This window comes from Grammomys surdaster, unplaced genomic scaffold, assembly GCF_004785775.1.
Source record: "Grammomys surdaster isolate TR1022 unplaced genomic scaffold, NIH_TR_1.0 194, whole genome shotgun sequence".
Lineage (NCBI taxonomy): Eukaryota > Metazoa > Chordata > Mammalia > Rodentia > Muridae > Grammomys > Grammomys surdaster.
The window spans coordinates 1,650,969-1,665,881 of record NW_021604639.1 but is presented as its reverse complement, the minus strand read 5'-3'; the positions used below and the strand labels follow the sequence as shown (position 1 = coordinate 1,665,881).

The 14,913-nt window shown below is 42.7% G+C and overlaps 1 protein-coding gene across 1 annotated transcript in view; it reads left to right on the top strand.

Moving 5' to 3' along the window:
- The window catches only part of Gli3 (GLI family zinc finger 3), a 269,599-nt gene extending 255,452 nt beyond the window's left edge, over positions 1–14,147 (top strand). The window contains exons 11-15 of the mRNA XM_028769905.1: positions 742–891; positions 2,227–2,391; positions 7,635–7,925; positions 10,966–11,293; positions 11,772–14,147. Coding sequence (XP_028625738.1) covers positions 742–891; positions 2,227–2,391; positions 7,635–7,925; positions 10,966–11,293; positions 11,772–14,089 — 3,252 coding nt within the window. The 3' untranslated portion in view covers positions 14,090–14,147. The remainder of the gene's footprint in view (positions 1–741; positions 892–2,226; positions 2,392–7,634; positions 7,926–10,965; positions 11,294–11,771) is intronic.
- The last annotated feature ends 766 nt before the right edge of the window (positions 14,148–14,913 follow it).

Below are 14,913 nucleotides of genomic sequence, written 5' to 3'. Positions count from 1 at the left end.
ATTCTTTGGTTCCCAGCAACCATGACAGTTCACAACAATCCATAGCAGGTCCTAGCGACCTGATTTCCCTCTCTGACCTTCACAAGACACCAGGTACCCACATAGTAGACACAAATATGTGCAGGCAAAACAGTAATGCATATAAAATAATCTGAGAAAAATTTTAACCTATTAATAGAATTCTAAAGCTTGACGGAAATGATGGCAGATTCTTTTTCTTAGCACCCAGATCTCTGGGATTATTATTCCAGAAGATATTGTGCTAAATCTGAAACAAAGTTGCAGTTTCTTGACCATTGTTATGGGATCATGGGTATATGTGTGTTCTGTCCAACCCCCCCAAACTCCCCCCCTCCACACACACACACACGAGAGTGAGAGGGCACTTTCAGTCCTATGCTAAAAATCAGTAGAAAGCAGAGAGCACAGAGCAGCAGGCCTAACTTACACATGTTCTTTATAGAAGACTTAACCTGTTCTTCAGATTTCAAGCTCAAGTAATGTTTTTCTGGATGTCAGACCTGTTCCCAGTCGTGACTCCCATGCTGGCTTCACAGTCAATTAGCAACAGCAAATGTACTTAGAAATGTATGCACTAGAATTTTTTTAAAAATCTGTGATGTAGTAAAGTTATTTGTGTAATCTTCAAGGCTTAAAGTTTGAGCAGTTTTTCACTTCCTTTTGTTTCTTTGAGAAATGGCTAACATATTTTAATTTGATTTCTCTCTTCCTCAACCCCAGCATATCAATAATGACCACATTCATGGAGAAAAGAAAGAGTTTGTATGCCGCTGGCTTGATTGTTCAAGAGAGCAGAAACCGTTCAAAGCCCAGTACATGTTGGTAGTACATATGAGAAGACACACTGGGGAGAAGCCTCACAAATGTACAGTAAGTACATATCTGACAGCCTCAGTGTCCCCTCACATCCGTGAGTGTGACACTTTGCTCTATAGGTCTTTCCTGTTCTCACGGGGTTTGCATGCTATTGACTCCAGGATCTGGGGTACTGAGAAGAGAGACAGAGCACTGTTTAGAGAGTGTCTTACTGATGAGCTTTAAACAGGCCATCTCTGCAGAGTGACAAGCATGCATAAGGTAACTAGCTCCATGAGCTCGTGCCTTCTGTGCCTGTCATATTCCCACAGTTCAGCACACTGCAGGACAAACCACACAGTTGATTTATTTTTCAGTTTAATTTTTTGCGTATATGTGTGTGCGTGTAGTAGCCAAAGGATAATTTTGTAGAGCTGATTCTCTATTGCCCTTTAAGTGTGTTACAGGTATCAAACTCTTGAGGTCAAGTTTGTACAACTTGCACATTTGACCCATCTTGCAGGCCCTAAGTTGAGCATTCTTTATGAAAAACAATATTCAGCAAACTGGGCTTGAGATGTAGCTCATATCCGAGCATTTAGCTACCCTGCACAAGGCTCTGGGTGCTAACATAATGTTCCAGTTAGAAAGCCCTGTTCATTACCTTTGCAGCCACTTGTGGTCACAATACAGGTGCACTAAAACTGTTGTATAACATTATTGTTAGTGTGCATATGATGTGAAGCATAAATGAACTTGGTATGTCTTCATTATGTCGCAAATATTACTTGTATATATTCTAAAATCTAAAAAGAGCCCAAGCCGCTTTTCACGCCAAGCCTTTTGGCAAGCCCGTGGTTGTCCTGTCCCAAGGTTGTCCTGGCTCCGTGCTCCTTACTCTGTCACCACAGTGCTTGGAAGCCTCTGGAGTAGGCCAGGGGCTGCAGGGAGACTTAGTTCTCTCTGGAGTGGCTCTGAGTGCCTCACAGCCTCCGGTACTTTACATCTTAAAGGGCCTTTACAAACATGATCAAATTCCATGCCTTTGTATGGACACAAAGCCATATTAATGAACTTTGTGCTGAATCTGAAATCAGTGGGAATTGGAGGAGATCAATGAACAGATAATGAAATTCATTGTCCACATTGAGCTGTCTATTAAAAAAAATAGGAGAGGGAAAAAAAAAAGCTTTCAGGAGTTTTACAGGCACTGACCATGCTTTGTCTTCAGCTGCCCCAAGCCACATCTGAATCCCAATAAATGCAGAGTTTAGTGGGGTTTTTGTTCCCTGGTTTTTGAAAAGCTGCTGACCCTTGAAAGGTCAAGTTTTTATCCACTTGGAGAGGGGGTTGAGCACAAGCAGCCGCTGCTATTGTATAGAGTGGTCCAGATTTACCTGTTGTCCTCAGTTTGAAGGTTGCACAAAAGCCTACTCAAGACTCGAAAACCTGAAAACTCACTTGAGATCTCACACTGGAGAGAAGCCATACGTCTGTGAGCATGAGGGCTGCAACAAGGCTTTCTCTAATGCTTCAGATCGGGCCAAGCACCAAAACAGAACACATTCCAATGAGGTAAGCCTCCTCTGCTACCCAAAGCTACCAGTGAGCTTCCATGTGGCATATACCTGGCACGGTAGATGTGTTCTGTTTTATTTCCTCTGGGTTGTTCTAGCTGTGAGTGGGCTTTGAGACCCTGCAGGTCTACAGGTGAAGGTATGAGGCCTCAACGATGGACCCTGTTTAGAGAGTAATACAGATGAAGAAGAAATTCTATAAAAATCCTTGCTGAGCTTAGTTTCTTCTTGCTTGGACCTGCCACCTACTGGCTAGACAGTAGCAGGATTTAATTTAGCGTTCAGGCTGCCTGCTCTAATAGCATGGACCCACACAAGGTAGGACTTGGTACTATCTAAAGACATTCTGAATCATCACAATCGCAGGTGACAGATGGCTCACTCCTAAACACATCCAATTTTATTTGTTTTCTATGTGAGTGCAGTTTCATCACATGTGTGATATCTAAAATTATTTTCATCAAGCAAACAGCTTAAATACTTATACACGACTAAATTCCAGAGGAATTTGGAAGATATCCTTAGAAGCCCAGTGAATATTTACGTCTGTTATTTAAGATAAAATGAGCAAAGCTTCATCATAGTGGTTTGTGTTGTATTGCCATTAATTTAGATAATTGTCCCCAGACTACTGATAAGTGTAAAAATGGTTGCAGATTTGTTTTAGCTAGGCTTTATGCATATCTGACTAAAAGCATATAACTTCTTGGGAGGTATAGCTGAACTATTGGCTCCTTTGTAAACTGTCCCTTGAATAAACCAAGTCTAACAAAGCTCCCCTCATTTGGGATAGAGATGAGATAGCTAACAGCACATAGTTCAGGCCTACATAATGTATCCTCAGTTGATTTGAAACATTGTTGCAAAAGGAGAAATTTACATGTATGAGACATGAGTGGCCATTATGACCTCATCAGCTGTAGGCTAGTCTCACAACCTTGCAGTATCTAAACCAAGTGAGCCACTTTGCTCAGGAGCCATTTGGCTTTAAGCAGAGATGCAGGGAATAGTCCTGATGATAGAATAAAACAGATTAAAATGACCTTTAATGAGATCATCTGCACTGTCTAAAATGTATATTCAGATCTGATCATACTTGAAACTCAGCACTTGCAGGTCCACAGACCTAAAGAGACAGATTTCATTTTTTTGTTATAAATGTTTCTTCTGTATTTAATAGCCACCATGGCATTTGATGCTGTTGTTTTGAACATTTTAGGGAGTCTAGAATGGGCAAATCCATGGAGACAAATAGATTAGTATTTGTCAACACTGAAGGCTGATGGAATAGCAGACTGCTGATTTTGGATGCTAGAATGTTCTAGAATTATTATACCACACGAAGAATGTCCTCAGTTGTTTTTCTGTCAATCTCAATTTCAATTCATAGAGTTTGAAAATCTTTCTTGGAATTTTAATTAACATACTAATTAAATTAGCTATCTTTCATATACGTAAGTAAAAGAAGGCATTCATTCCTTTTTGTAGGTTTAGGCCAACTTCTCCTTCTGTAGAGAAATTTGGTCAGTGAGTATATTGAGACAGGGATGCACAAATACATAGATTTTCATTTTTTATGAGCATAAAACATGTACACACATGTATTTATTTTAGGTATGGTCTAGTTATTTATTTTTATTTTGGTATGGTTAAGAAATGTAAGATTATATGAGGATTAAACATCTCAGGGACCTGGAAGATGATTTGGGCAATAATGTTATTACCAGGAGGGAGCCACTTATTTAAATGGATGACCTTGATAATGACACATAATTAAGATTCACTCACGAACACACAAGTCATTTTTCTCTGTAACATGTATGAGGCTCTTTGGTTTTGAGTATGGAAGCCAGCACAGTTTTACATATACAGAAAATAGGCCTGCCCTGGAAATCTATGTTCTTGTAGTCAAGTCAGCCCATCCTAAATAAATCCTGATACTCCTGTTTATTTATTTTCTTATTTATGACTTCATTTCTTTGCTAAGCATAGAAGTTATGTGTGAAGACTTTTTGCTATGTTAGGTAGAGCCAAGAATTCAACAGGGTAGATCCAGACAGTAAATTCATTTACATAACAAAAGCTGTCATGGCATGTCTCTGTCTGTGACTTTGTCCTTGCTCCTTCAGGGCCCCTGGGCTGTATAGCAGTGACCTCTAGAATGATTCCCCATTCTAGATCATACAGTTTGTATTCCTCCTGGAGCTACCTTTATGCCCATGCTCCAGACTACTCATGAAGAGGACCTTTTCTAGGGACCTTTCATTTTTGACATCTCGTCATCACTTTTATTCTATAGAATCTCATTCTTTGTTTTCGCTACCTATCTAAAGTGCTTCCTCATAAGAAATGCTCCATTGGGCCAGGCAGTGGTGGTGCACGCCTTTAGTCCCAGCACTTGGGAGGCAGAGGCAGGCGGATTTCTGAGTTCAAAGCCAGCCTGGTCTACAGAGTGAGTTCCAGGACACCCAGGGCTATACAGAGAAACCCTGTCTCGAAAAACCAAAAAAAAAGAGAGAGAGAGAGAGAGAGAGAGAGAGAGAGAGAGAGAGAGAGAGGGAGGGAGGGAGAGAAATGCTCCATTGAGCAAATGTTTACTATGGGTCATGTGCAGTTGCAAGCATCTTATGCACCCATGAGATGGGAGTTAAGCCCAGATTTCAGTAACTGACACACCTCCCAGGATTATCCCAACCAAAAAAATGAGTTCTACAAAAAATTGTCTACATCTTTAAGATTCATACTTTATATTATAAGTGATTACATGGTCTAATTTTTTCTACCAGAAAAGAAGATTCTGCATACAAAATATAAAGGATTGCATAAAGGATTTTATACTTATTGAAGTTACACATCTTTGTGCACAGGAATCTTGCATATAGTAGCACTCATTTGCTGTTCAGTGAAAAATAAAATTTATCTGGGAATACTAGCTCAATGTTATAATCCCAGCACTTGGGAGGCTGAAGTGAGAGAATTCACAGCTAGTGTAGGCTGTAGAAAAAGAACTTATTCCTCTCTCTGATAAATTATATAGTCAGGAGAAAATGCATCAACTGCTTTCCAAAGGAACCTGAATATACAAGTCAAAATGGTAACCATCATGTCTGAAATTAAATGTCCAGGACATGAGAAGCTGACCTCTTATCATGTGTGATATTATCCTGGCATTTTATTGCTATCACAAGCTCCATGGTTGATTATGTGTTTTGTTTTAAAGCATAAACTTCCAGAACCTGTGTTCTTATGGGTTTTTGTATGTGACATTTAATGTGCATGTTCGTATGTAAGGGTACATGGTCGCAGGTGTGCTGCTGTGTGCCATTGGTCTTGAAAATGCTAGTTCTGATGAACTTCTCTGTGCTCATTGCTCATCACGTGTGAACTCATTTCCAGACTAATCTTAATATTCACATGAATGTGTTTATAGAAAGAGTAGCACTTCCTGTCCCTGTTCTGTACCCTGTCATTGTCCTCTCTCCCATTGCCCACACACCTGCATCAGGCACTCAGCTGATGGAGCAGCCTGTCCCATCGGTGCCCTTAGCAAGCACCGGGTTGATGTACAAACACCCAGAGGTAATGGCACTAACTATCAGAGCCATTCCTCTGTCCCTAATGCATGGAATCCTGTACTCTCATTTCATCATGTATATGAGGCAAATCACAGAGCTCCTGAGTAGACATAATTTGAAGTTAATGGGAATCAATTCTATCCAACTGAATCTTACATTTGAAGATAAAGTCTCTCAGGATAATGTTCGAAATCTTCACTTCTGCATTACAGAATTTCGGCATTTTAGGTTGCTCTGATACTGGCTTTAGGCTTTTAGTGAAAAAGCATCTTTTAGACATGCATTCTGCAAGACAGGGTGTTCAGCAAGGATAAGAGATACATTATTTTAATCATGCTTTTCATGATGATTTCTTATATCCTAGCTCACCTAGTACACAGAGATGGAAGTACATAATCCTCTCATGGCTTTCAGCAAGGGATCATGCTCAGAACCCCTACCCACACCAGAATCTGAGAATACATAGGTCTCTTCAATAAAATGCTGTGTGCGCTCTCTCTCTCTCTCTCTCTCTCTCTCTCTCTCTCCCCCCTCCATATATATATATATACATATACATATGTATATGTATATATATATATATACATATTCTCATACTTCGATCACATCTAATGCTATATTGTTTCGGGAATAGCAACAAGAAAAAGTATCTGCTCATGATCACAACATGTATAAGGTTTTCACACTACAGGTGTAAAGTTTTAGTGTTTTCAATCTGAAGTCAGTTGAGTTTGTGGATGTAGAGCCCTTGGGCAGGCAGATCTGACTTTACTCATACCAGCATCCCATAGCTCTAGTGTTTTGGAAGGCAAGGAAACAAAGTCACCATTCTGGCTTGTTAATTAACAAAAGGACTGGTTCTGTGAGCTATATGAATATTTTGTTATAAATGTCCCAGTGTTTATAACTGCACCAGGAGGCATGATGGATGACTCAGGGAGAAAATAAAATTAGCAGGAACTAGTTCTGCCACATGTAGAAAGTCAGAGAAATGCAGATTGAGAGTCCTAGTTTTCCATAAATGCCTCACCAGCCTTAAGGAGTATATGGAATGGGTGTGTGGATAGTCTAATGAGGCTACAACTTTAGAGACCAGAGACCTTCTGAGAATTTTTACATCTGAACCCCAAACAATTGTAAAGCTACCCAGCTATCCAAATGAACACATTTAGTTAAACAACATGAGGACAACTCTGGGCAGCTGAGTTTTATTCCTTCTTATTATAATACCTGTGTACAAATAGCATGTTTTCAAAGCAAAGAATTATTCTATCTCAGAACCAAGATAATAAATTTCTTCACACAGACCATCTCCTGTAAGATGTATAAAATTATCCTGATATCATCTTCTTGTAAGCCTCTCTCCATTATCATCATCAATAGATGGAGAGCCATGATACTTCCACTCACAGCATAAATGCTTATAACAATGTAAAGGCAATTTACACACTATTACCACTTGCAGAGCTCTCTAAATAGTACCTATTAAGCTACATTCTATGGACACTGAGCAATATCCAAATAGGCTTTCTAAGTCATTAGACCTGAGAGGTATCTGAATGTGTGGAAGTGCTTTTGAACGAAGTAGCATTGTAATGAGCAACTGCTAAGTCATAATCACTTTTCTTGCCATTCATCAACAATTCCTTTTTGTGGAATTTGCTAGAAACCGTATGTATGCAAAATCCCTGGCTGCACCAAGCGTTACACAGACCCCAGTTCTCTCCGGAAACACGTGAAGACTGTGCATGGCCCTGAGGCTCATGTTACCAAGAAGCAGCGTGGGGACTTGCATCCTCGGCCTCCACCCCCGAGAGATTCTGGCAGCCATTCACAGTCCAGGTCCCCTGGCCGGCCGACTCAGGGAGCGTTTGGTGAGCAGAAGGAGCTGAGCAACACTACCTCAAAGCGGGAAGAATGCCTCCAGGTGAAAACTGTCAAGGCTGAAAAGCCCATGGTATGTCATTCACTATCCTGTTCTCCTAGAGCTCACCAGACTCATTGAGAAAAACCCAGCTGAACATGTCAAGAGACAACGCTATCCCCCTTCATTGTATCTGGCCACTCTGATCTGAGAGTCATGAGCCCACTCATGACTACTCACTCAAGTTAATCTGCTTAGTCAATAACTTTGCTCACAGGGAGTTTCTAAGACTCTTACCTGACTTTTCAAACTGATCCATAGCTGTACCACTTGTGGCAGACAGACGTGGCTGTCAGTGTCTTCAATGTGGCTACTCTGTAGAAAATCATTCCTTGAGCCTTTCTGCAAATACGTTTTCTGTCTTCCTTGCCCTGGTGACCCCAGGATGAATAAGCTGAAGTCCTTATTCTTTGGGGGTTTACAGTTCAGTGGGATGTACAGATTGAAAAACAAATACAATTCAGTTGAGGAGGCTTAAACGTGAGTCTGTGAAAAGCCTTCTAGAGAAGGAGAATTGGCAGTGTGCTCCCAGGGCAGAGACCCTGAGGACACAGTTCAGCACTCAGACAAGGAGAGCCAAACTTCTGCGGAATGGGAGGGAGAGGAGAGGTACCAGTTGTGGTATTTGCCAGAGCCAAGGGGAAGCAGGACAAGGGCAAGATTAGTGTGTGATCATGGGCTTAACAGCTCTAGTATTAAGGATTGCAGTACAGGTCAGGGAGAGTGGAGACAGGGACAGGATCTGCATGTCACTGTAACCCCATGATACCTTCTATTGCATAAAAATGAGAATTGCCAGAATTAGTTACTTACAGCAGTTTCTCTTAAAATGACTTGGTATGTGACTATTTATAGATAAATTGGATTATAAAGATAGAACTCAAACAGTTGCAGTCTAAACCCTACATTTCCAGGTGAGAAAATTGAAGTTCCTTGAGGTGAATTACGGGACCTCGTTTCCCCAACAGATGCTGTGTGCTCATACGCATTAAATGCCAGATACCTTCACACTGATTAATGAACATTGCATTTCTAATATAATTTCTTTTAAAACATGTCTTTAATTTGATCATCATGCTATAAATTAAATTCTTTCTTCCTTTTTCTTATCAATGCAACACCTCTTCTGTCTATTGCTCCCAAACGTCTTGTTCTCACTTCCTAAGGACAGTGGGTAATAAGGTGAGGGAATTTTAGCTTCTCTATTCTTTTTTGTTTTCATTTTAACATGCAAGTTTTCTTCCCATTTCATCTCCCTTTGGTTTCTGTGGCGTTGTAATAATATCCTTGGTGAGCAGTCCTCAGGTCTGTGCCTTGAACATAGCATGTGAAAGCTGTGAAGTTGGATGACGGCTCGTTGTTACTTTTGCCTGTGACTTCATACTAAATCACACTGGGCCAACCAAGCAGTTGTTCTCAGAGTCTATCTTGACTAGCATAAATTCAAGTGTTCTTTGAAGACCTATATGAATTTGTTAGCAACTTAACCCCCATTCAATTGAGTGCATATAAATAGTTTTCTGATTGTAAGTGCCTGTGCCTGCTTACCTGTTCTGTGGCATGTATGTGAGTGAAAAGTCCTATACACAGATCTGTGTACATATATATTTTGATTATTATGTTGAAGAATGAAAGTTACTCAATGCTTTAAAAACACCTCTGGAAGTGATGATATCGCAATACTTTGCTGAAACAAAATAATTAAGAATTTACATACTCATGATCAGATTTACAGATTTTCCTTAGCTCTGCTTGGTTGCCCAGGTTGAAGTTACTGTACCATGTGGCACTTGCTGAGAAAGTATGCATTTGCTTGGATTCATATGATGTGAAAGTAAATAAAGCTAGAAGGTTCCCCGAGAGAGTTACCTCTACAATTACTTTCTCAGCAGCATTGTTCATCACACCTGAGAATCACTGAGTGAGTCTTGCTGTTAGTGGCTCCAGTTTTTATAGGAACCCTGGAGAAGGTACTGCAGCGGCTCAGATTAGCCATCTTAGTGGTCTATATATTGTGACTTTCAGTGGCCAGTGAACTTTTCTGAACACAACTTTTGTTCTTAAAAAGATGAGACTTCATCAGTAGGTACCCTTGCAGTTTTAGATAGACCAACCAGTTGTGCAGTGTGAGAACTACCCTGTGTGCTATAGGTCCGTTCACTTGGTGCTTGCCAGACCCTGAGATGGCCAGACCTTCCACCTACTATTCCATAAGGCCTGGCATAGACGAAAGTTAGTACTCTCTTTGATTGAGACTACTCAGTAGGATTAAGTTTTCATTAGAGAGGCACACACCCGAGGAACTGTAAAATTATTCTACAAATTCAGGCCTACTATCCACTGCAGCCTGTCTTCCCTCCTGAGTGTGATAGAAGCAAAAGGATTGATGTTTTTCCAGTTACAGCTGCCTTGATTCAGACCCTAGTTAAGGGTCTATAGCACTAGCAAAATGAGGCAGGGAGGAAAACAGAATAATTTGAAAACCAGGTCTGAATAGCCTAGAGGAATCTTTGTTGGAAGGAGATACAGTATTTTATGTACCATCTCCTCTGTATATGCTGTAGTTCAGCAAAATGAACCCCAGTTGGAACAACAATGAATACCAAAACTTGTAACCTCCTCTTTAACTTTGCCAGATCTTTATACTTAGGCACTCTCTGGGATGTATATTAATTTCCAGTATCAATTGATCCATTAAGAATTGATCCCATTATATACCTAAAGATTCTGTTGTAGTGAATGGTTAAGAAATTTGCCCAAAAATACTGTCCTGGAGATAGAATTGAAAATGAGGAAGTGTGTCTGTAGAGTTGGCATTTGAAACAGGGTCTCATGGCTGATAGCTCTGATCACACCACATCTAGTACCCTCTACCATCCATCACCTCCCCTTGTATATCAGCTTGGGTGGTGGGCCATTCTCATTTGGCCCAAACATCCACCAACACATAGTTTTTCTTCTCATTTAACTGGCTGGTAACCTGAATGTTTTGGCTTGCATGAGCTGTCATTTTAGGTTCCTCTCCTTTTCCCGTTCTGATGTCATTTCATTCCTTTCTCCTTGACCCCGATAGACATCTCAGCCAAGCCCTGGTGGTCAGTCTTCATGCAGCAGCCAACAGTCCCCCATCAGCAACTATCCCAACAGTGGGCTCGAGCTTCCTCTGACTGATGGAGGTAGTGTAGCAGACCTCAGTGCCATCGATGAAACCCCAATCATGGACTCGACCATTTCCACGGCAACCACAGCCCTTGCTTTGCAAGCCAGGAGAAACCCGGCAGGGACCAAATGGATGGAGCACATCAAACTTGAAAGGCTAAAACAAGTGAATGGAATGTTTCCAAGACTAAACCCTATTCTACCCTCCAAAGCCCCTGCGGTATCTCCTCTCATAGGAAATGGTAAGTCCCGTGCTAGACCATGTGTCTGCTCTGGCTAGTAGTTTTCCTTTCAGTGTGGCCAGAACACACCCAGCAGACCTGGAACCCTTGGTTTTATATTTGTTAGTTTCCCCCACAGATCCTAAACTGAGGCTAGGACATAACCTGTGTTGATGTTGAACCATCTACACTGCTTTTCTAGATGGTCCATATTTTGAAAATAGTAGCAGAATAATACTGGAACAAAAAATTAAAATGTGAAGACCTCAGATTTTGGTGAAGAAATTGTAACTGCTTGTTCAAGTGGGGCAAGAAAAATCTCCACAATAGATGTATTTGTGGTTAGTGCCTCAACTCTAGTCTCCAAAGACATAAAACCAAGAAAATTCTGTTTGCCTAGTTCAAGGAACTATAAATGCTTGTCAGCACCTGATTTAAGGCATCTGTCTGTCTGTCTGTCTGTCTGTCTCTCTCCCTTCCCTCTGTGGCGTCCCTCCAGGCACACAGTCCAATACCAGCTATAGTTCGGGTGGACCCGGGACCCTCCTCCCGAGCAGAAGTGACCTGTCAGGTGTAGACTTCACTGTGCTGAACACACTCAACAGGAGAGACAGCAACACCAGCTCTATCAGCTCTGCCTACCTGAGCAGCCGCAGATCCTCGGGCATCTCCCCCTGCTTTTCCAGCCGCAGGTCCAGCGAGGCGTCACAGGCTGAAGGGCGACCCCAGAACGTGAGTGTGGCCGACTCTTACGATCCCATCTCCACAGATGCTTCAAGGAGGTCCAGTGAGGCCAGCCAGAGTGATGGGCTGCCCAGTCTTCTCAGCCTCACACCCGTCCAGCAGTACCGCCTTAAGGCCAAGTATGCTGCTGCCACTGGTGGCCCACCACCCACACCTCTGCCCCACATGGAAAGACTGAGCCTGAAGACCAGGATGGCCTTGCTAGGGGAGGGGAGGGACTCAGGGGTTACCCTGCCTCCAGTCCATCCTCCTCGGAGATGCAGTGATGGGGGAGGCCACACATATAGCAGGCGTCACCTGCTGCCTCATGATGCGCTAGCGAACAGTGTGAGGAGAGCCAGCGACCCTGTGAGGACAGTCTCGGAGAACATGTCCCTTCCCAGGGTGCAACGCTTCAGCAGCCTCAATAGCTTTAATCCTTCAAATTTGCCTCCATCAGTGGAAAAGCGTAGCTTAGTGCTGCAAAACTATACCCGGCAGGAGAGCAGCCAACCCAGGTACTTCCAAGCATCCCCTTGCCCTCCCAGCATCACAGAGAATGTTGCCCTGGAGGCTCTGACCATGGATGCTGATGCTAACTTGAATGATGAAGATTTCCTGCCAGATGATGTGGTACAGTATTTAAATTCCCAGAACCAAACAGGGTATGGGCAGCAATTGCAGAATGCCATCTCTGAAGACAGTAAAGTTGCCCGTGAGCCAGAGGACTTGGACTTACCGGGGCTGCCAGACAGTCATGTTGGCCAGCAGTACTCAGCTCTGGAGCAGCCCTGCTCTGAGGGCAGTAAAACTGATTTGCCCATCCAGTGGAATGAGGTCAGTTCTGGAAGCTCTGATCTGTCATCCTCCAAGCTGAAATGTGGTCAGCGCCCTAGCGTACAGCAGGCTCGAAGCTTTGGGTTATACAACAATATGGTGGTACACCCACAGAATCTGTGGAAGGTTGGCACTGGTCCAGCTGGGGGATACCAGACTCTGGGGGAGAACGGCAGTACCTACAGTGGCCCAGAGCACTTTGCAGTTCACAGTGGGGATGGACTTGGCCCCAATGAAAATACTTTCCATGAACAGCCCTATAAGACCCAGCAGTATGGGAGTCAGCTCAACAGGCAGCCACTAACTTCCAGTGCTCTAGACAATGCCTGTGGTGCTGGGATTCAAGGGTCCAAGCTGAAAGGCAACAGCTTGCAAGAGAGTGGGGGTTTGCTAGATTTTGGCCTGTCCATGGCACCAAATGAGTTAGCTGGCAACATGGTGAATGGCATACAAACCCAAGATCAAATGGGACAGGGATACAGTGCTCATCAGCTGCTCAGTGGCAGCATGCAACACCAGGGGCCCAGCCGCCCTGGTCAACAGGTACTAGGACAGGTTAGTGCTACCTCACATATCAACATCTATCAAGGGACAGAGAGCTGCCTACCAGGGACTCAGGACAACAGAGGCCAGCCATCAAGTATAGCAGTTATCAGGGGCTACCAGCCCTGTGCCAGCTATGGGGGTAGCAGGCGTCAGACAATGCCAAGGGGCAGCCTCACTCTGCAACAAGGACAGCTCAGTGACATGAGTCAGACCAGCAGGGTGAACAGCATCAAAATGGAGGCACAAGGGCAATCCCAGCAGCCCTGCTCTAATGTGCAGAATTATTCCGGTCAGTTCTATGACCAAACCCTGGGCTTCAGTCAGCAAGACAGGAAAGCTGGCTCATTTTCCCTCTCAGATGCCAACTGCCTGCTCCAGGGGAATGACACTGAAAACTCTGAGTTACTTTCCCCAGGTGCTAACCAGGTGACAAGCACAGTTGACAGCTTTGAGAGTCATGACCTAGAAGGCGTGCAGATTGATTTTGATGCCATCATAGATGATGGGGACCATACCAGCCTAATGTCAGGGGCCTTGAGCCCAAGTATCATTCAGAACCTTTCCCACAGCTCCTCCCGTCTCACCACACCACGGGCATCCCTCCCATTCCCACCCCTGTCCGTGAGCACCACCAACATGGCTATTGGGGATATGAGTTCTTTGCTGACCTCCCTTGCAGAAGAAAGCAAGTTCCTTGCAGTTATGCAGTAGGTGGTAGACAAGGAGGACCACAAATAGGAAAACATTAGGACTTGAAAGACTGAAATGACTCTTTGATTTTTTTTTTGTTTTGATTTGGTTTGGTTTTTTTCTTTTCTTTTTTAAGTTCTGTATGTATTTTAGCAATCTCATCTCACCTGACTGGGATGTGTCTCAAGTATATTCCTTTTATGGAAAAGGACTCTAAAAAACCCTAAGGTATTCTAGGGGAGAAACTGTCTTCCATTTCAGTTTGAATCAGTATTGTGACATTCAAATCACCCTTGTTTTTTTAACCTGTAAGCCTGCCCTCTTTTGAGTGAACCAGTGTAAATGTATAATGTGCATGTTCTTTCTTTTAGAAGAGAAGTCATCAAATTAAAAGATTTGGCCTGCTTCTCTGCTATCCCAGGAACTAGGAATTCGTGTGCTTGTGACCAAGAGGTTACAAGTTCATCTTTTTAAAGTTTTTCTTTACAGTACTCAGTGACTTGCTTTTATGTGTGTATGTACATTTTTAATTCCTACACTGAGTACAAGAATTGAATGACTAGTGAGTTTGAAGATTATTTGTGGGTACACTATAGTTAGTATAAATAGCAGGTTTTTATGTGTCCTCCACCTTGATTCAATTCAGGGCATACTTTTAACAACTGCACAAAAGTGGGAATGTGGAGATCCTGGAAATGAAGTAGTTTGATCAGGGTTTTTATAGGGGGTAAATCTTCTGTAAGTATGCATCCCGTGGGTATGTCTATATGGTCAGTTCTCGGTTAGGTGAATGTATTTCCTTTCACCTTTATGAACATTCAGTGTTATTTAGCACTGCAGTGAGA